The 23,461-nt window shown below is 40.2% G+C and overlaps 1 protein-coding gene and 1 long non-coding RNA gene across 2 annotated transcripts in view; both read right to left on the bottom strand.

The window, feature by feature from the left end:
* The window catches only part of LOC114568501 (zinc finger protein 665-like), a 29,198-nt gene continuing 5,737 nt past the window's right edge, over positions 1-23,461 (bottom strand). Inside the window, exons 2-8 of the mRNA XM_028598116.1 lie at positions 18,712-19,359; positions 9,778-10,028; positions 9,437-9,495; positions 8,301-8,368; positions 5,654-6,520; positions 164-344; positions 1-65 (exon numbers count right to left, since the gene is read on the bottom strand). Coding sequence (XP_028453917.1) covers positions 1-65; positions 164-344; positions 5,654-6,520; positions 8,301-8,368; positions 9,437-9,495; positions 9,778-10,028; positions 18,712-19,359 — 2,139 coding nt within the window. The remainder of the gene's footprint in view (positions 66-163; positions 345-5,653; positions 6,521-8,300; positions 8,369-9,436; positions 9,496-9,777; positions 10,029-18,711; positions 19,360-23,461) is intronic.
* LOC114567688 (uncharacterized) lies at positions 8,273-11,726 on the bottom strand. The gene is made up of 3 exons (XR_003694223.1): positions 11,471-11,726; positions 11,283-11,361; positions 8,273-8,368 (listed from the first exon to the last, which is right to left on the bottom strand). It is a non-coding gene; the product is annotated as an uncharacterized LOC114567688 (long non-coding RNA).

Here is a 23,461-nt window from a genome sequence, read left to right on the forward strand (position 1 = left end):
TCACTGAAACATCCAAGGTGGAGATACCATGGAGACATTAGGTGTTGAACCGTACATGTTTGAGCCTGAAGCAGAGGAAGAATCTGATGTAGAGGAGCAACCAGTGTGTTCAGTAATCATTGTATTTATAAAGTATTTAACAATATATAAATGGTCACATTACCTTTTGCTACATGCCATACGTCGTAGGGGTGGGTGATTCTACGTTCTCTCAGGAACTCTTGGATCTGAGGGTGACGATCGGTGATAATACAGTCCAACTTCACACCACTTCCATGTAGGAGGTCCAAGGTTCTTATAAGACCCTCCTTCTCCATGTATGAGTTCCCCCCCACCTCGCTGCTCTGTGTAGAAAGAGAGACACACATGCAATAGGTATCCATTAACGTTTTTCCAGGACCCTATGATTTCCGCGATGCGGAAAACACGAACGGAAGCGCGGAATCTACACTGAATCTCACAGATTTTGCATATATTTTGTTGACAGTACGTGACTCTGAGAGCCAATGACCGAGCGGAAGTGGGAACGGTTTGACGTAACACGTACGTCGCCGAAATAATTTCCTTGTTTCTTCGTGTGTGACTCGAACATCTCAAATTTACCAAGAAAACGTACAGCGAAAGAGATTTCGGATCGTCCTTCCAACCAGTTTAACAACAATATAAGCTGTAATGTTTTCTCACTCTGTCGCTGAAAGCTTCTGCTGTTTCAATCCTGGGCTGCGCACAGACACACACACACACACACACACACACACACACACACACACACATTTATAGCATTTTTTTTTTAGGCTACATAAAAAAAAGAAGGTTTGTGCAATGTGTAGGGGAGTTAGCGGAGTTCACAAAACGTTGTTTGGTGTCTCGGTCAAAAGGGCAAGCTGCATAATAGATTTTTCGAATGTGTCGACCATACAACATCCAATATAAAACCAACTTTACCACGGTCACATTCTATGGATGCTAGATACAGCTAGGATACGTTAGCATTGCTAATAACCGCTAGCGACAAAACCATACTTACAGCTTGCTGTTGTGACGACCACACGGTCGGAACAGTCCCTTTTTTCAGCAACAGCAGCTTAGCATATCCTGCTTTAAACTGTCCAAGGTTTTCAAAGCTGTCTGTGGTGAAATGCTTCGAGCAAATGAATAACTGAGAGTCGAACTTGACAGGGATCTTCTTATAGAGAAACATCAGCCATGCCCGTCGAGTGTCTGGTTCCTTGGGGAGACTATGAGAAGTGTCTCCATCCCCTGTACAGCCTGGAACACTGCATTTACGACCGTGGCTCATGTTGAAGTTCCTCGCGGCTCTGCTCCTTTTCTCCCCAGTATATACAACAACAACAACACGTTAGCTTAGCAGGAGCTAGCTGCAGCTAACCATATCTTTAGCACCGACTCTCTTCGACACTAAACGCGTTTCCGGTCGGAGAAATAAAACAGACCTGCTCTGTGGAGCTTTGTTTCAGTTTTTAAAACCACATCCAGCAGTTTCTTTCTTCTTAGGAAACTAAACACCGGCGCCTTTTACTCCGCCGTCCTCACCACGATGTGACACACAATCAGTTAACGTTAGTTCCGGAGACGGACGCTATTACGGGTCGTACCAACAACTTCCGGGTAGATGTTTGTTTACTAATGTAACCGAGGGTTTCTTCTGTTGCCTAGACTCAGGTTTGACTATAAAATAAAGAAACACGGGCGTCCAATGTCGGAACAGAGACGGCACTGCACGTCTCACTTTATTCAACCACAACACAGACAAAACAACACTTTATCCACTTCCGCTTTTCCCTTCACAATAAAAGCTCTGTGGTTTACTGTAACTTCCTCTTAACCCTTCTGTTGTTCTTGGGTCAAATTTGACCCGTTTTCCATGTTTCTGTATCTGAAATATAGGTTACTTAAAACCAAATTGCCTCAAAAATAACATGGATGGTTCCATGCAACGCTTTTTGCAAGTAAAATGAAGGATTGGATCATTACTCTCATTGAATTGTGGGGGTTTTGTTCAATTTATGATACTGCAAGATACTAGTATGCATCTTGCACACTACTTTGCACTATTGCCTTTTGCACATTACATCCCACTCATGTGTACTTGTCTTGTCTTATTTGTATTTTTGTATATTATGTTGATATGTGCCTATACTGTTGTCTCTATTGTACAGTATGTGTAAAGCCAAATTGCCTAAAAAATAACATGGATGGTTCCATACAACGCTTTTTGGAGGATTGGATCATTACATTACATTACATGTAATTTAGCTGACGCTTTTATCCAAATCGACTTATAATTAAGTGCTTTCAACTGTGAAGGTTCAAACTCCAGACAACAAGTAGTAAGTGCAAGTACATTAGCTTTAAATAAGCAAAGTTACAATTTCTCTCATTGAATTTTGGGGTTTTTATTCAACTTTATAGCATTTGAAAAGAAATTGAAATGGTTTCAAAACAGTTTCCTGACTAAACGTTGAAATACACCAGTCTGTGATCCACTCCACATCCTCCGATTATAATTTTTAGTCAAAATAATTCATAATGTGCTTTTTCTTTTACTTTTTAAACATACTATACTATTAGGGCTGTAGCGATTCACTAATCTCACGATACGATACACGATATTCAGCTCACGATACGATATATATCTCGATATTCAGCCAACGATACGATTCAAAATAATTCAATACACTTCCATAATATTCTGAAAGATTTAAAGGGGACAGAGTGATTTTGGTGACATCTTGTGAGTGTTCCATTTACTTGGATTTAATTAATTGAACTGAAAACTAAAAACATCAATTACACAATATATGTCTCTGACTGGACAGAGAGTCTACAGCAGGGATCATCAACTACATTTTTTCAAGGGCCAGAATTTTTCTAAGCACTCTGGCGGCCGGACTTTCAAATAAAGAAAATAAAATTAATTTATACCTAATACACCTATTCTTGTTCGAAATTTTCACTTTCTTACTGAATTAATGCTATATACAGTATATAGCATGAATTAATGCTATATATATATAGCATTAATTCAGTAAGAAAGTGAAAAATATATATATATATATATATATATATATATATATATATATATATATATATATATATTTTTTTTTTTTTTCTGAATTAATGCTATATATATATATATATAGCATTAATTCAGTAAGAAAGTGAAAATTATATATATATATTTTTATATATACTTTTTATGACTTCTTTCAACATATTATACTATGACTTTCGGACTTCTGATATAATATACAGTGGGGGAAATAAGTATTTGACCCCTTGATGATTTTGCAGGTTTGCCCACTTACAAAGAATGCAAAAATCTACAATTTTAATCATATGTACATTCTAACAGTGAAAGACAGAATCCCAAAGAAAATTCCAGAAAATCACATCATATGAATTTATTAAAATGGGATGTTGGCCCACTCCTCCCTGCAGACAGCCTCCAAATCATTCAGGTTCCGAGGTTGTCGCCTGGCAACTCGAATTTTAAGCTCCCTCCAAAGATTTTCAATTGGATTCAGGTCTGGAGACTGGCTAGGCCACTCCAGAACCTTGATGTGCTTCTTCTTCAGCCACTCTTTTGTTGCTTTGGCGGTGTGCTTAGGGTCGTTGTCGTGCTGAAACACCCATCCTCGACCCATCTTCAGCTCTCTCACTGAGGGAAGGAGATGTCGGTCCAGAATTCCACGATACATGGCCCCGTCCATCCTCCCCTCAATACGATGGAGTTGTCCCGTCCCCTTGGCTGAAAAGCACCCCCAAAGCATGATGTTGCCACCACCATGCTTGACGGTGGGGATGGTGTTCTTTGGGTTGTACTCGGTGTTCTTTGCCCTCCAAACACGACGAGTTGAGTTGAGGCCAAAAAGTTCTATTTTGGTCTCATCTGACCACATCACCTTCTTCCAGGCCTCTTCTGAGTCGTCCAGGTGGTGAATGGCAAACTTCATGCGGGCCTGTACATGTTTCTTCTTGAGCAGGGGGACCTTGCGTGCGCTGCAGGATTTCAATCCATGACGGCGTAGTGTGTTACCAACCGTGGTCAGGGGGTCAAATACTTGTTTTTCCTCATCAGATGGTTATCAATTTTAATAAATTCATATGATGTGATTTTCTGGAATTTTCTTTGGGATTCTGTCTTTCACTGTTAGAATGTACATATGATTAAAATTGTAGATTTTTGCATTCTTTGTAAGTGGGCAAACCTGCAAAATCAGCAAGGGTTCAAATACTTATTTCCCCCACTGTACCTTGCCTTTTTTAAAGTTTTTTTGAAATACCACACCAATTGTGTAACGTAATACATAATATAATAAATTTGAAATAATACAACACTTGTGGCTTGGAGGTAGAGCAGTAGTCCTCATAAACACATGTTTGGTGTTTCAATTCCAGGCTCCTCTAACCACATGTCAAATTGTTGCTGATGGAGTCACTGAATGACTTTTCAACACACTATGACTTTCTTGTCGTGACCCAGAAAATAACTACTAACGTACATGCTAGTCAACAGATGGTTTACTTCAAATGATTTCACTTTATTTCATCCTGGAGGGTACTCAGTATGTCCTGGTGTACCACACCGGTCAAATCAAACAATTATATATCTTTACTTTATTAGCTTTACCATGGCCCAATTAGTGGCATAGGAGACACTATACATGTTAAAAGACCTTAAATCATTTTGTTGTCACTGATCATATTACTTTGGAACATAGCAATGCACAAGTGAGTTTTTATAGTTTTATACAGATCATCATATGACCATCTCAGCTTTGCTTCCAAGAGATAACTCCTCCTCTCCCTGACAGGAAAAACCTTGCAGGCTAACTTCCCTATACACTAAATCAAAACATGAACCAAATTGTGTATTGTATAAACTCCCATATTGATACATGATTAATAGAGAAGTGAATATATGTGTGGGCTGTATAAAATATTGGGTGGTTACATTTTACGATTATAATTGATTATATGACAGACATTACAAGACAAAACTACAACTGCAATCAGTTATGAAGGGGTCCAAGCCTCGCGGTGCCAGTCGCCCCCGACGACCCGGGACCCAAAGCATGATGGTGGAGAGGCAAACTTCAGGAACTATTGAGGGCGTGAGCTGCAAGGTCTGCGGTACATTGCCGTTGCAAATATCCCATTAACATTGATTGAGTAAAAGGCCGATCTTTGCCACATTTGGTACAGAGCCTCAGAGCGGCATGCCGAAGGAGCATCACAAGTTTCATGTTTATAGCAATTACTACGGCAGAGAAATTGCAATCGAAAGTTTCCCATTTGCGGAGAAAAATAATAATACTTAGGAAAGCAATAGGGTTCCACAGCCCTGCTGTGCGAACGGCATAGCTTAGCTTCCGCCGGTTCTTCCAGACTCTGGCTTGGACCCCTAACAATATCTAATAAAATATTTTCTATCTAGATCTTGATACATAAAGATTTTTGTTTGGTACTTGAGAAGTTTTGCTTGGACTTAAAGGCAGTCACCATTCTCAGGTTCAGAAGAGTCTCCAGTCTGGTCTTCAGTCTCTGGTTGTAAAAGTGGATGTGAGTTCCTGGCTGGTTCTGGTCCTCCACAGTCCTCTCCATCAGCTTCTGTTTTCATCGGACCAACACATTTATGTGTTTTGACATCAGAACACCAGGCAAATCTTTTGTTACAAACACTGCAGCTGAATTTTTTCTCTCCTGTGTGAACTACAGCCATGTGTGACCGTAAATTTCCTCTCTGTGTAAAAGATTTCTTACAGACTGAGCAGCTGAAAGGTTTTTCTCCAGAATGAGTCATCATGTGTCTCTTCAGGTTTCCCTGTTCTGTGAAACCTTTACCACACTCAGAGCACCTCAAAGATTTTTCTCCTGTGTGGATTTTAATGTGTGACTGTAAATTTTCACTCTGTGTAAAAGATTTCTTACAAACTGAGCAGCTGAAAGGTTTTTCTCCTGTGTGGATTCTCATGTGTTTTTGTAAATGTCCACCTCGTGTAAAATATTTCTTACAGACTGAGCAGCTGAAAGGCTTTTCTCCTGTGTGAGTTCTCATGTGTTTCTTCAGGGTTCCACTATCAGTGAAAGCTTTACCACATTCAGAGCAGCTAAAAGGCTTCTCTCCTGTGTGGATTCTCATGTGTATCCGTAAACTTCCACTATGTGTAAAATATTTCTTACAGACTGAGCAGCTGAAAGGTTTTTCTCCTGTGTGAGTTCTCATGTGTGACTGTAAATGTTCACTCAGTGTAAAAGATTTATTACAAACTGAGCAGCTAAAAGGCTTCTCTCCTGTGTGGATTCTCATGTGTCTCTTCAGGGTTCCGCTATCAGTGAAAGCTTTACCACACTCAGAGCAGCTAAAAGGCTTCTCTCCTGTGTGGATTCTCATGTGTCTTTTTAGAGTTGTCTTGAAGCCAAATCTTTTCCCACACTCAGAGCAGCTGAAACGTTTCTTACATCTTGAATCATGTTTCAGAGAGTTTAAAACTGACTGAGGTTCTCTGGTCTCGTTCCAATCAGCACTGTCATCAGTCTCAGGATCAGAAGAGTCTCCAGTCTGGTCTTCAGTCTCTGGTTGTAAAAGTGGATGTGAGTTTCTGGCTGGTTCTGGTCCTCCACAGTCCTCTCCATCAGCTTCTGTTTCCATGTGTTGAGTTTGTCTCTGATGAAGCTGTGAGGACTGAGCTTCCTCTTCATCATCTTCACTCTTCACAGGGACAGGAGTGAATGGGAACTTGGTGATATCAGCCTCCTCCAGCCCTTGAAGCTGCTCTCCCTCCTGACTGCTCCACAGTTCCTGCTGTTCCTCTTTAATGTGTGGGGGGGGCTCTGGCTCCTGCTGGTCCACATAGGAGCTACACTCCTGCTGCTCAGGGGGAACCTCTTCTTTAACCACCAACAGCTGCTGCACATCTGCAGGAAACAGGAAACAGAGAGAGAGAGAGATGTTAACAAAGACACAGAGAGACAGCATCAACAGTACAGAGTCTCTTTTCAAATCTATTTAGGTGGCAAAAAAACAGGTATTTCATGATTTTGCATTCTAACTTTCAGCCCAAGTGCTATAAAGATTGACAATTATACCTGAGGCTTATCTTATTATTTAATTTTCTTGTCTGGTTTGAATCCTACTTAAAGGACAGGGACTCCTTTGTCTCTATAGATAAACATCTGTGCAGACAAATATGAAATGCGCAGTTCCCCAAGGCTCCATTCAGGGGCCTCTTCGGTTTAACATCTATATGGATCCACTGGCTCAGATAACAGAAGGGTTGCACTGATTATTTGTCTATAAGCGTTAACGTTTGCTGCGTGATCACATCAACACACAGTCACATGACTTCTCAAACCTGATGGAGGTTCTCCGCTCTCCTTCAAAACGTCACAATTACCTTCTGTTTCCATGTGTTGAGTTTGTCTCTGATGAAGCTGTGAGGACTGAGCTTCCTCTTCATCATCTTCACTCTTCACAGGGACAGGAGTGAATGGGAACTTGGTGATATCAGCCTCCTCCAGCCCTTGAAGCTGCTCTCCCTCCTGACTGCGCCACAGTTCCTCCGGTTCCTCTTTAATGTGTGGGGGGGGCTCTGGCTCCTGCTGGTCCACACTGGAGCTGAACGGACACAGAGAGACAGCATCAACAGTACAGTCTCTTTTCAAATCTCTTTATGTGGTAAAAAACAAAAAAAATGGTATTTCATGTTTCTGCATTCTAACTTTCAGCCCGAGTGCCGTAAAGACTGACAATTATACCTGAGACTTATGTTATTCTTATTTAATTTTCTGGTCTGGTTTGAATCCTACTTAAAGAACAGGGACTACTTTGTGTCTATAGATAAAACATCCGAGCGGACAAATATGAAATGCGGAGTTCCCCAAGGCTCCATCCTGGGGCCTCTTCTGTTTAACATCTACATGCTTCCACTGGCTCAGATAACAGAAGACAGTTGCACTGATTATTTGTCTATAAGCCTTAACGTTTGCTGTGTGATCACATCAACACAGTCACATGACTTCTCAAACCTGACGGAGGTTCTCCGCTCTCCTTCAAAACGTCACAATTACCTTCTGTTTCCATGTGTTGAGTTTGTCTCTGATGAAGCTGTGAGGACTGATGAAGCTGTGAGGACTTCATCATCTTCACTCTTCACAGGGACAGGAGTGAATGGGAACTTGGTGATATCAGCCTCCTCCAGCCCTTGAAGCTGCTCTCCCTCCTGACTGCTCCACAGTTCCTCCTGTTCCTCTTTAATGTTTGGGGAGGGCTCTGCCTCCTGCTGGTCCACAATGGAGATACACTCCTGCTGCTCCTCTTCACCAACAATCACTTCCAGAACATCTTGAGGTAAAAATGAAACACAGTGTGAATATTTGTACAATTAAACATCTACAATTCCATTAAATGTGGCAAAATCCAACACTGAAAATTATTCAGCAACAATTTTGAGAAGACGGATCCTCAAAATTTAAGGATATGTTTAATTCTATTGTCTTCAATGACTACTGACTAAATATATCTGGGTTTTTGTGAGTAGTTAATAAGCTTCTGTTGTTAGTCCGAAGGAAGCGTAGCTCTAAGACAAAGCTTGAAGTTTCTAAAGACTGCTTTAGGCTGCATTCACACGTCCTGCATTGCTGCTTCGGAGTAGCTTCAACACAAGGGTCAGTTCTAGCTTGCTATGTTAGGGTGGGCAGGTAGAAGTAATAGGTGGGCTGACTGCTTATTAACTAAATGCAGGTTTTTCCCTGCTATTATATGGCTTAGGCGCAGCACCTAACTGTTTTTTTTTTTGATAATTTGGACAATGAGCCAACTGTTATTATTATAGTGTAACACACACACACGGGTTGCACGATATTGATAAAATGTGATATTGCGATATCCATTATGAATATTACGATATCTATATTAATTTCGATATTTTTAAACATATGTAAAATTACAAAAGTGAAAGGAAAATGCATCATAACAATATTAATAGTTTCATAACAATATAGTGGGGCTGCTCGATTATGGAAAAAATAATCATGATTATTTTGGTCAATATTGAAATCATGATTATTTAACACGATTACTCATTAACATTTGGATATAATGGATAGTGTCCAGGGTATAATGTATATGTTAGTGTCCTTTTATCTCACAGAAAGTCTTTGGATCAGAATAAAATCTGTTTTACTACTGTGAGTCGGTTCAGCTTTACAGATATCACACATAACGTTACACAACAGTTCCACAGACATAACACAATGTGGATCTCACATCACATGTTCACTCACTATGACCACTACTACTGGCATTACTAAACATTGTGCCAAAATATCAACAATAACTCAGCAAACGCTGCTGCCATCTTTACTCACGCTGAGTTTTTAAATTCCAGCAGATGATATGCACACGACTTGCCTCCCTGACTGGCTTCGGGAGGGACGGATGTGCGCGTGCGGATGTGCACATGCGCGTGTCTTTCATAACACAAGACAAAATAAGAGTGTTCTTGCAAAACAGAATTTTTTTTTTTTTACTATTTTGGTGATTGTTGGGAGCCAAAATCAAAATTGAAATTCAATTAATTGCACAGCCCTACAATATAGTGCATAGTGAGACTTGGCAGTGCGACTGGACCACAGGTCTGTCGTGGATGGAAAATATTCAATCTATCCGACTCCAAACTCTGCCTGCACCGCCTTTTATAAAGTTGTGGGATAGCTACCTGTGAGAAATAGGTACGGGATGGGATTTGGTACCGTTTGTCTAGTTCATTCAGAAGCTTCTTGAAGCCTTTTTTATCCACTGTGTGGATGTGCATCATATCTTTGGCCAAATAATACGTTACAGCATTGGTGATTTTGGTATGTCTCTGCGAGTTCTTGTCGTACTTTGTGCCACTAGTGTAGGGTGACCAGACGTCCCCGGAAACTGGTGACCTGTCCCCTGGACCTGTCCCCGGGTGGACCTGTCCCCGGGTGGAGCTGTCCCCGGTTTTCACTGTGACTGACTGAAACAAAATTGGAATGAAACAAAGAAAACATTGACCAAACCTAGGGCTGGACGATTTTGGCTAAAATCCTAATCACGATTAATCAAAGAAGTTACCTTGATTACGATTATTGAACGATTATCTTATACTGTAAATATTGTTTTTTCTAATGAAAGAGTGCATATAATCCTATCTTTGTGATTCTAAAATAAGGAAACAACAGACAGATAGCAATTAATGCTTATTTATTAATATTTCAAACAACTGAACTTAAATCTACAACTGTAGATTTTACAATTAAATAAAAATAAAAAGGTAATTTAAGTTTTAATGTAAACGGGGCGGAGTCACGTGACTACACACACGGCGGCGGCCGTAATATGTTTTAAGGGGAAAGTACATTAACACACAGTGGGTGGCCGCGGAAATATTAATAGGATTAAAAGACCGAAATAATCGACTTGGTAAAATTACGTCGGTTATAGGCTCCGAATTTCAGTTTCGATTAATCATCCAGCCCTAACCAAACCTATAGTCACGCTGACTCGCACACCCTACACGCGCAAGCTCGAGTCAGAGCAAGCAATGCTCAGAGCTCAGAGATGTCCTAGAATGTCAATATTTTACGATACTAACATTATTGTTTATTTACATGGAGTCTGGTGGGTGTAGCAAATGCAATTTCGCTGACTTTTTATCTTTAAAAAAAAAAAAAGGATCTTACTCTAACAGAAAGGTCGACCTCCTTAGAAATCCTTTCCATAATGTTGTCAGATACTTAGAATATTAATCTGAGCCTGTCAGTGGCAAAACAGGCCCTTTTATGAACATAAATACAAGCTGGACAATTGACATCCTATTAAGTTAGATTGTAGCTTTTTTTGCCATTGCTGACTTCAGCGATCTCGTTTAATACTGGACCAATGTCAAAGGAAAATATTTCCTCAATAGTTTTAATTGTATCCGATACTCAATGAGCTGTTGCAGAAACAAGCCCAGCGTGAACGTTGCTCTTGCTCTAACTTTTTGCCTTGGTTGCACTGGTGCGCCTAACTTTTTAATTTAGGTGTACCAGAACAAAATTTAGGTGCACCCAAATTTCTGCTTAGAAAAATGATGGCCCTTGTAGTTGATGATCCCTGACATATAGCTTCTACATACACACACATAGCTTCTATATACATACACACACATAGCTTCTATATCCATGTATAGACACATAGCTTGTATATATATATTTCTATATATATTTGAGATGTAAACGTGTCCCACCTGTCCCCTGGTCCGCTGACAGCTTCCTCTCAGACTTCATGTTAAAGTTCCTCGCGGCTCTGCTCCTCTTCTCCCCGACCTGTTTCAGGATATACAACAACAACACGTTAGCTTAGCAGGAGCTAGCTGCTAGCGGCTAACCTTAGCTTTAGCACCGACTCCCTGCGACATTAAAAAAGAAAACCAACCTGCTTTGTGTAGCTTCGTTTCAGCTTTTAAAACCACATCCAGCAGTTTGGGACCTTTCTTTCTTCGTAAGAAACTAAACACCGGCGCCTTTTACTCCGTTAGTTCCGGGGACGGATGGTATTACGGGTCGTACCAACAACTTCCGGTCAGATGTTTGTTTACTAATGTAACCGAGGGTTTCTTCTGTTGTCTAGACTCAGGTTTGACTATAAAATAAAGAAACACGGGCGTCCAATGTCGGAACAGAGACGGCACTGCACGTCCACAACACAATCAATACTACACTTTATTCCGCTTTTCACAATAAAAGCTCTATGGTTGACTGTAACTTCCTCTTAACCCTCTTGTTGTCCTCGAGTCAAATTTGACCCGTTTTCTGTATCAGAAATATAGGTTACTTAAATGTGTGTACTTACTAAATTACTTACTTAGTGTGCAAAGTAGTGTACTACTTTATCTTTTGCGCTTCACAATCCACTCCATTTGTCTTGATATTACGTCTTATTTGTATGTTTGTATTTTTGTATATTATTATTATATTATTATTATTATTATTATTATTATTATTATTATTATTATTATTATTATTATTATATATATTTATATTTGCCAATATGTATATTGTTGTCTCTATCGTACAGTATGTGTTAAACCAAATTGCCTCAAAAATAACATGGATGGTTCCATATTTAACTCTGTTACACATACAACACTTTTTGCAGTCAAATGAAGGATTAGATCATTACTCTCATTGAATTGTGGGGGTTTTATTCAACTTTATAGCATTTGAAAATAAATTGAAATGGTTTCAAGTTTCCTGACTAAATATTGACATATACCAGTCTGTGATCCACTCCACAACCTCTCATTTTAATTGTTAGTCAAAATAACACACAGAATGGTGTGATAATTTATACTTTACAGACAAAACAGAAGGAGGACAACACAAGGGTTAACCTTCAACTGAGAGGTAACACATTAAAATACCTTACACTTAAACAACATTTAAGCTCTTCTGTGTTTAAATAAATAATGTAACGCTGCTTGAATCAGATATCTAGTTCAAATAAAGTGGAGGAGTCGAGGAGGCAATTTAAGCGACATGAGATGCAGTGCAGGAGTTTAAAGTCAACTCGGAAAAAGCAGGAAAGTGAGGCACAGAAACTATCCCGTAAATGAACTGTAATTCGTATTCCGACTTCACTCCTACTCCGTGGTTGTTTCCTGTTTGTTCAGGCTGGCAGCAACATGAACCGAAGGGATTCAGAGACTAACCTGTGGTTGTGCGTGATAAAGTGACTGCTTTCTTTCTTCACATGTTGCCGTTAGTGATGCCTGAATGCAGCTGTATGAAGCTCAGACACAGAGACACAGAGACACAGAGACACCTGCTGGTTTCTAAAACACACAGCAGCTATTCAACACCATGAGACTACCCCAGCTGATTACGGACATTAAGACAATTCTTTTTTTCCATTCAAAGTTCTATGAAATGTTCATGTTTAAATATGTAAATGAGGAATTATCTAACGCTAACTTTTGGGTGAATTTAGGAGAAAGCTACAGATACAAATAGACAAAGTTGCATTGTCAAATAAAATAATGTTCTTTCTACCAGTCTGAAAGAAGACATGTTGGGGAAGAGAAATAGATTGGAAAATGATCCCACGTTTTTATGTTTAAAAAAAGGATCTTACTCTTTAACAAAAAGGTCGACCTCCTTAGAAATCCTAAACATTATGCTGTCACTTAGAATATTAATCTGAGTCTGTCAGCAGCAAAACAAGCACTTTTGTGAAGGTAAATACAAGCTGGCTCTATTAAAAAGACATACATTGTAGCTTATTTTGCCGTTGCTGGCTGCTGCGATCTTGCTTAATACTGGACCAATGTCAGAGATTGTTGTTCCCATCAGTCACTTAGACACAGAAACATGGGGACATAGGGGCTGAAAAAAACGGTAGTTACCCTTTAACCCTTTGCACTATCTTCAAAACCACGTGGCAAACTAGTCATCCCTGCGTCTGTACTTAGGTTTACTTCTAACTGTTTTGTACGTGTATAGAGACTAGTGCCAACTACTCACAAAAAGCAGAGCTTTAGCTCAACAGTCATGTGATCATGTGTGCCTTCAGATTTGGCCTGTTGTTGAATATTTTCCCACACTGATAGCAGCTAATTTCATACCACTGACAGAGACAGACTTGTCTGGTTGCAAAAGTGGATGTGAGTTCCTGGCTGGTTCTGGTCCTCCACAGTCCTCTCCATCAGCTTCTGATTCTGTGTCTTCAGCTGCCTTTCTGTTCTCCTCAGTTTGACTCTGATGGCCGACACACTGATGGTTCCTGAGCTGTTTGTACCAGGTGGAACTTTGGTCACAAATGCTGCAGCTGAACAGAATCTTCTTTTTTTTTTAACATTATTACGTTCATTATTACATTCATAGAGTAAATATGTCCATTCCCTACTCACAATTTTAAGTAGTGCATTCTCAGATGGTACTTGAAAGAGACTTTCCTATTCATTTTATGTATTTTCAGTGGGCAATTATTCCAATGATTGATGGCACGATAAATAACTGTTCTCTTTAAAGCATTTGATTTTGGGCGTGGTAACATCATCTGGCCATCATCAGCTGACCTAGTCAAATGAGAATGAATCTGATCACACCTTACAATTTGGTTATATAAGAAAAGGAGCTGAGAAAAAAAGACAGTGTTTCTGAAATTCTTTGTTGTATTGAAAACCAGCCTGTTCTCTACTGTTAACCATGAGAGTCGACGGTGCATACTGATAGTGTTTGTTCTTATGGGACAATGTAATACTAACCTGGCAGCTCTGTTAGTAATTTCTTTAGTTGACATTTACACGTAGAGGACCATAAAGGTGCACAATAATCCAGGTAACATACAATTAAAGATTTAGCCACCTGTCCCATGATGTGTGCAGGGACATAAGAAAGACATTTCCTCACCATAGAGATACCACAAACCATCTTCTTCATTATGGTATCAGTATGTTCTGCCCATGACAGCTGACTATCTATTATTGTGCCTAGTAATTTAATTTATATACTGTTCCATAGGTTCCCCAGAGAGTTCAAACGATGACGAAAAGATGACAGTTTATGACTCGATCCCAACATAATTTATTTGGTTTTTGAGATATTCAGTACCAACGTATTTTGTTTTATCCAATCAAAAACCATATTTAACTTAGCTGGTAAAACATTGTCCAGTTCATTGACAGTTTTTGCAGCATAATACAATGTGGAATCATCAGCATACATTTGTACAGTTGCTGAACACAACACTGATGGTAAATCATTTGTGAAAACAGCGTATAAGAGTGGTCCCAGACAGCTCCCCCTCCAAGACCTTAGAGTGAGACCAGCTGCCAGTCTAATAAACCCGTTGTGTCCTACTTGTGAGATAACTCTTCATAAACTGGATGGCGGTTGGACTAAATCCATAGCATTCTAGTTTACTGATGAGTAGATTGTGATCTATGACATCGAATGCCGCACTAAAATCAAATAATACTGCACCAGTAATTTTTTAATGAGCCACTTCCTTGAGCCAGTCATCTATCATTACTGTAAGGGTGAAACAAGTCGAATGGTTATAAGCATGTTGGAAATCTGTGTTCAAGCAGTTACAGTCAAATTATTCCTGTATTTGTGAGTGGAATATTCTCTCTGTCAGTTTACTAAGAACTGGGAGAATAGTGCTAGGTCTACTGATCTTCCCAGTGAGTGCAGTCTGCCATCTTTAGGTAAGGGAATCATTTTACCTTCTTTCCAGATAGTGGGAAAAACACCTTTCATTAAGCATGCATTTAATATTTGACATAACGGACTGCAAACATAGTCAGCTGCCAGGCCAAGTACTTTACTGTCCAGCATGTCAGTACCCACTGAGCTGTGTTCGGGCAGGGACTTCAACAACTTCCCGCTCCTCCACACTATTAAACTGGAAAGTGCACCTCTTGTCTAACATCGCATTATTTTGTATGAGCTTTGGATAATTAGAATCAGTAATTGTCCATATTTTGCCTTAGTGCATGGACTTTATTTATGAAGAAATCATTAAAAGAATTCGCTATATCAGATGGTTTTTTCAGAAACATGCCTTCTGATTCCACAAAGGAAGCCCCTCCAGTTTTCCGTCTCCCCCTTTATTTCAAGGGTTTTCCAGAGCTCTTTACCATCTTGCTTTACAGCTATATTCTTTGCATGTAATATTCTTTTTCAGTTTTGTAACCTGATTTCTCAGTTGACAGTACTTGAATCTGTCCTCCACTAATCCAGATTTTACTAATGTAGATTTGGCTTCATCTCTTTCCTTCATGAGGCTCTTTTTAGTCTCCTTCAGCTGGTCTCGCTTTTACAATACACTTTCTCATAGGGGCATGTCTATCAACAATCTTCATGAAGCTTTCCATAAAGATATTTAAGGAGGCCTCAGGCTCCTCAGCAGCATACACATCAGTTCAGTCAATATCACCAACATCTGCCAAAAAACTTTCCAGGAATAAATTTCTTGAACATCCTTTTATGTACTATATTGACCTTACAATTAGGAATTTTAGTTTTCCTGTTAATTGCTATAATATTATTTTCACTAAAACTCACAGATCAAGAAACTGGTTTAGTGCAGCATTCAGGAATATTTGTGTAAATATGGTCTATGTAAGTGGCAGAAATATGGCCATTCTGTGTGTTAAATATGGTTATTAAAGACTCTGATTGGTTGAGAGATCATCGGAGACAGATTACAAGCATCGATCAATGAAACTCTTTTGTTTCACTGGACATTGATTTGCAAACCAGTCTATGTTTATATCCCCAAGTAAAAAAATATCACCATTCACATCCGTAACGCTGTCAATTAACACACATAAATCATTCAGATATTGCACATCAGTCCCGGGTGGTCTATAGCAGCAGCTGATCAGCACCAGCTTAAGGTGAGGAAGATAAACTCAGAGCACAGTGTTGCCGCAAAGTTATTTCGGATATATAATGCTATGCCACCCCCATGCTTATTCCTGTCCCTTCTAAAAATATTATAGCCATCAATGGGAATGTCTGTGTCAAGAACCGTAGCATCCAGATGGGTCTCCGACACGGCCAAGATATGAATGGTGTTTTCTGTAATCAGATAGTTAAGTTCATGTACCTTATTTCTGATGCCGCAGACATTCAAATGGCGCATAACAAGACGCTTTGAAACAGGAAAGAGATGCTTATCATCAATGGGCCTACTATCCATAAAAACTGTAGTTCAGTTTGAGCTCAAGTTAAGGAAACCAGAGAACTAGTGACCCAGACAATAACTACTAATGTACATTATGGGTACTCAGCATGTCCTGGTGTACCACACCGGTCATATCAAACCATTATATTTCTTTACTTAACTAGCTTTACCATGGCCTAATTAGTGGCATAAGAGACAGCATACATGTCAAAAGACCTTAATCATTTACTCCTCCTCTCCCTGACAGGAAACACCGTGCTAGGCTAACTTCCCGATGCTACCTCCATCACATCTCCCTTGTTTAAACTAAAGATAGATTTCAACCTGCACTTCCTGTCTCCCTGACACAGAGAGAAAAGTCTTCTCTCAGAGACTGCTGGGCCTAAATTGTGCTTAAACATGATACACAAAATTAAATCATGAACCCAACGTGTTAAATAAACTCCCATAATGATACATGATTAACAGTGAATCTTGCTAAACATAAGTTACTTAGAAATAAGTGAATATATGTGTCCTATAAAGTATTGGGCTGTTACGTTTGTCTGATTTCTTGATTATAATTGATTATATGACAGATATTACAAGACAAAACAATATCTAATAAAATATTTAAAATAAGAGTGTACTTTTTCCTACCACACAATATAATGTATTCTATCTTGATGTTGATACATAAAGATGTTTGTTTGATACTTGAGAAGTTTTGCTTGGACTTAAAGGCACAAACATTATTCCATGTCACGGCCGGCCCATAAAGAACTCACAGCGGCTCATTGGTTAATTTTCTTTATTGGCACTGGCCTGACCCAATCAAATCCAGGATCCCCCTTCCCCACTCCGGACCGCAAATTTACGAATCCCACTATGGCCACGCCTCCCGGCCCTGAGACACGAGCTGTAATGGTTATGCTGAAAGTTTAACATTCACGTTAAAATGGACAAACGACCACCAACAAGCAAAGGGAGGTGCAGAGAAATTAGAGGAGAAAAAAAATTAAGAATCTACAGGCGGATTCCTCAAAATGTTTGGGGCTGTAGTAGCTGCTTCAACATGAGAATTACCTGAAATAGAGGAAGGAGGAGAGGTGGCTGGCTACACAGAGAAGCAGAAACAACATGATCATGACAAGCCGAGGAGGAGGAGAGTGACCATGATGGTGCTATGGGAGCGAGTGAGGAAAAGGTGGAAGAGAGTAGATGACAATGTGGTAAGGAGTCGGCTAATTAACAGGGACTCTCAGGAAGGGAGGGAGGGAGGGAGGCTGCATGTGTGTCCCACGTCATAACGATAACAAGCAGTTTGTCTGCAACATTAAAGTTAGCAGCTGTCAGGTAACCTATCTGCTTAAGCTTACATTGAAAATGCTAGCGGTTAGCCTGTTGGCTAGCTGAAAAGTCTGTGTGATCTATAACATCAGTGGTGATTCAAGCATCAGTGTTCTTGAATGGCTTAATTAGCTTCTCTTGTATTGGTGCTCTTTTCCAGGGCATACACTACTCTCAGCTTTATTCTAGCTTTTGGGAAGGGTTATGGTTATGGTTATAGTATGTAGCAGACACTTGTGTCCAAAGCAACAAAATATGAATTTTACAATAGTTAAAATTAACAGTAAACTGTTTTTAAAGTTGCTAAAAAGCCAATATTGAGCAAAATAGTAATAATAACAATTATGGTAATACAATATCAAATATCAATAATAAAAAATAATAAAAATACCATGGATATACAAATCATAACTCTAAGAAAGAATGAATTATTTAAGTGTAAGATCAACAGATAAATCTTGACACCCCTCTTGAAGGATCCAAAACTATCACATGAACGCTGAACACTAGGCAGCTCATATCAGAGGACTGTCTGCAGGGAATGTGTCTGACCAATCACAGTGGGTGTGGGTCGCCTGGGCCAAAAATGCCAGGGCCGATTTTTTTTGTCCTCCACAGTCCTCTCCATCAGCTTCTGTTTCCATCGGACCAACACATTTATGTGTTTTGACATTAGAACTGTGGGCAAATCTTTTGTTACAAACACTGCAGCTGAATCTTTTCTCTCCTGTGTGGACTACGGCCATGTGTGATTGTAAACTTCCTCTCTGTGTAAAAGATTTCTTACAGACTAAACAGCTGAAAGGTTTTTCTCCTGTGTGAGTTCTCATGTGTTTCTTCAGGGTTCCACTATCAGAGAAAGCTTTACCACACTCAGAGCAGCTAAAAGGCTTCTCTCCTGTGTGGATTCTCGTGTGTTTTTGTAAACCTCCACTCTGTGCAAAAGATTTATTACAGAATAAGCAGCTGAAAGGCTTCTCTCCTGTGTGGACTGCCATGTGTGACCGTAAACTTCCACTCTGTGTAAAAGATTTATTACAGACTGAGCAGCTGAAAGGTTTTTCTCCTGTGTGAGTTCTCATGTGTGTCTTCAGATGTGTACTGTAGCAAAATCTTTTATCACAAACTGAGCAGCTAAAAGGTTTCTCTCCTGTATGAGTTCTCATGTGTGTCTTCAGATGGTAATTGCGGCCAAATGTTTTCCCACACACAGAGCAGCTGAATCGTTTCTTACATCTTGAATCATGTTTCAGAGAGTTTAAAGCTGACTGAGGTTCTCTGGTCTCCTTCCAATCAGCACTGTCACCATTCCCATTACGTTGTAAAAGTGGATGTGAGTTCCTGGCTGGTTCTGGTCCTCCACAGTCCTCTCCATCAGCTTCTGTTTTCATGTGTTGAGTTTGTCTCTGATGAAGCTGTGAGGACTGAGCTTCCTCTTCATCATCTTCACTCTTCACAGGGACAGGAGTGAATGGGAACTTGGTGATATCAGCCTCCTCCAGCCCTTGAAGCTGCTCTCCCTCCTCACTGCTCCACAGTTCCTCCTGTTCCTCTTTAATGTGTGGGGGGTGCTCTGGCTCCTGCTGGTCCACACTGGAGCTACACTCCTGCTGCTCAGGAGGAACCTCTTCTTTAACCACCGACAGCTGCTCAACATCTGCAGGAAACAGGGAAACACATGGATGAAGACCATGGATGTATTAAGAGAACTGGATACAGTGTTCGACGCGAAACCCTGTTCATTCTAGCTAGCGCTGAAGATAGCTAGCCTAAAGTAGTAGCTAGTAGCTAGTGTTAAATAATTCTGGATTTGGCTATTAGTGCAACTTAAAAAATGATGGTTTGAACGAGGACCATTTAAGTGTTAAGTGGACTGTTAAGTTGATGTACCCCCAAAATAATTATCTGCTGACATATAGACATTTCTTTTTTGCCACGTAAAGTCGATGGGAAATGTCTTTCTGGGCCAGCTGGTTGACAGACCTTGCAATTCCACCATTGGCCACTAAGCCCATGGTTGCTTCAAGACATGACGCTGTTCCTGGGGCCTTGACAAAGACTGACAATTACACCTAAGGCTTATCAGAGGCTGTTTAGACGGAAACGATCTAAAGAGGAAACGTAAAAGTGGCGTTGCGTTCTCACTTTTTATGCTGTTTAGACGAGCGTTATGCAGGGTCCGTACACCTTTTCCAAGGTCAAATTCAAGCACTTTTCAAGCACTTTCAAGGTCCATTTTAAAGCTTTTTCCAGCACCTTACACCACGTGAATTACATACCAATACATAATCAAAATTATTTTGTGTTTTTATCACATTAAAATAGATAATGCTATAAACAGACAAAATTGTGTTTCGTAATAGCAGAAGGATCAGATATTTAAGCAAAACACAAGTTTTATTTTTGTATGTATCACTATCTAAGTAGACGTTGCTTGCTATCTAACCTGCTTGAGTCAATGTAAAACTGAGCACTGAGTGGGAGGATTTGAGCCAAATGACATGCAGCTGGGTCATTCTTATTTAGTCTTTTCACAATTTTATCCAAATCTAGGGCATGCCGTACAAACTTGTAATGGTTCAGTCATATTGACATGTTTGTCTTCCAACCTACAAAGTTTGGGCTGCCTATGAATAATATTTTTCATTATATTAATGTCCAAATATTGCTTCCCAAATAATGTGATTTTCAGGCTGTAAAACTGAAGTAATTTCAAGAGCTGAAAATATGAAGACATAGGATTTGAACAGAAATATTTTACAGGCCTTGGTTTCGGGACACATTCTTGATATAGACATGATTTGAACAAAATCTGAGACAGTGCAACAACAACCTGTAATTCTATTTTTGTCTCAGAAGACTGACAGTGCACAGGCACCTGTCTAATAAATAGCCTATAATATGTAATTGAAAAAAAAATGTATTTCATTGCCAAGACATATACATTTATCTACTGGAATAGAGCAGTGTAAATATTGCATAAGGCCATCCTCAACCTTTCAGTAGGCTACGTGTATAACACTCCATCTGACACGTTTTCTGTTCAGCAATCAACATTGTTGTTATGCACTGGGCTAATGTTTGCAGGTTTTAATTTGCGGGTAGTTAATGTTACAGTTACTGTGATGTAACTTTGGCTATATTCACTGCATATTCCACAAATGAACGTGCCATAACGTAACATTGCAACTTTAGAGGAAAAGAAAGCAGCAATTGCGCTTGTCAAGATGTGGAAAGGGAAAGCAATCGGATGGATTGTCTGAAAAACCATCAGGAAGCAGCACATCTGACCATAAACTGTCAATGGGAAACCTGGGGGGTGGGGGAGGGAGGGGGTTTAATGACAGTGACACTGACTGTGCGACAGCAGTGGCTGATTATGCATGTCGCACGTCTGAATGAATTAATAAGTGATCTGTTGTGCCCTAATTGTGCTGCATCTGATCTAGTTATAAACATTGATCCAGTGAACCATGGCTTTTGTAGCAGTCTACTTCTTGAGTGCAGTAATTGCAAAGGAGAGAGTGTGGGCAAAGTGTTTACACATCCACACAGCTGCAAAGCGAGAGCAGAGGTGATGTTGTTTTTGAGGTCCACATGGTGCTTTTGGCCCATGAATTAGGGATGGGATATGCTGCACTGAGGAAGGTCAGCAAGGTGTTGGGGATCCCTTCCCTTCACCTGAAAACATACCAGAGGCATGACAAGAGAGTGACAGGTAGGGTATGGAAACAGGGATGGGACAGGGATGTTGATTTTGGAGGTCTAATGACCGGTTACATTTTACGTTGTTGTAACAGTGAACATATTTTCATGGATGGAACAAAGATGGATTTGTAACAGCAGAATAAAATGTATCTCATTCATTGTGTTGTATTGGTCAGTTTTACTTTTGCAGTACAACTTTTCAGTTCAGTGGCAAAAACAAAGAGCATTGAAATAATGCAACCTTATCAACTTATGGACATTGAAGAATATATATTTATTTTACCAATTAGAGAGAGAGAGAGAGAGAGAGAGAGAGAGAGAGAGAGAGAGAGAGGACATCATGCATGCGTACACACGCGTACACACACACACACACACACACACACACACACACACACACACACACACACACACACACACACACACACACACACACACACACACACACCTTGGGTGCCAAGCTTCAGTGGTGCAGTCAAGTCTACGCTCTTGTAGTCAGGTTGACACACCAACGCACACACACACTTGCACGCATGCACAATTATGGATCTGTTGTAGTAGTATAACATTATTATTATTATTACTCTTTATAGTCCTTTACGGTTTGCTTGTCCAATTTGCTGCTATGACTGCATGGTCTGCTCCCTGGTCCTTGCCAAAAGAAATCAGGTTTTTGCCACTTAAGTGAAAATAAATGTACTGTATCAATAAACTCAACAAAAAAGTAACAGTCCTTGACACAACATGCATTTTTATTTTATTTTAGTGGTGGAAATTGAGAGAGGATTGGAGTCACTGCACAAGACAAGGGAGCAGATCAGGCAGGCCTATGCAGACGTTGATCCAGAGTTGGCAGAGTTGCTGAGGGAGGATGTTGATGCTGTAATTAACATTGGTGTCTCTTTTGATGGCACCTGGCAAAAAAAGAGGCTTCACTTCACATTATGGCATTGGTGTTTGCATAGACATTCTTAAAGGTCTGGTCATTGACTTTGAGGTCTTATCATCTTGCTTGTGTCCTAAAGCAAAGTGCCAAGAATGAGGGGAAGATTGCTGTGGAGGAATTTGACAGCTGTAGGGAGATGCACACTGACTGTGCAAAGAATTTCGCAGGGTCTAGTAAGTCAACGGAGCAGGAGGCAGCAAAGAGGATGTGGGCCCGATCAGTCAGTCGCCACCAGCTGGGGTACACTGAGAGGCTCTCCGATGGAGATAGCTCTGCTTTTAAGGAAGTACTGTCACTGAACCCATACCCTGGGCATGAAATTATAAAGCTGGAGTGTATTAACCATGCTCACAAGCGAATGGGCATAGTGCTCAGAAAATTTAGTGCTGAGCGCAAATTGGGAGGCAAGGGTCTGCAAAATTATTACAGGGGTGCAATTTTGAACAACCAGGGGTCATTGGATACAATGAAAGCAGAGATATGGGCAGGTCGTCTCCACTGCATGTCAACAGATGAAACACCATTGCATACTAGGTGCAATCCATCTTGGTGTTGGTATCGGAGGGCAGAAGACAAAGGTGAGACCCCCGAAAGCCACACACGACATGCTGTAAATTACCTATCCCACGAGGTGGGCCAGAAACTTCTCCCTATCTATCACCGCATGTCAAGCAACAGCTTGCTGCAAAGAATGCAGCATGGTGGCAATTCGTTGATATGAGCCCGCTGCCCAAAAACAGTTTTTGTAG

The sequence above is a fragment of the Perca flavescens genome, chromosome 14 (assembly GCF_004354835.1).
Source record: "Perca flavescens isolate YP-PL-M2 chromosome 14, PFLA_1.0, whole genome shotgun sequence".
Lineage (NCBI taxonomy): Eukaryota > Metazoa > Chordata > Actinopteri > Perciformes > Percidae > Perca > Perca flavescens.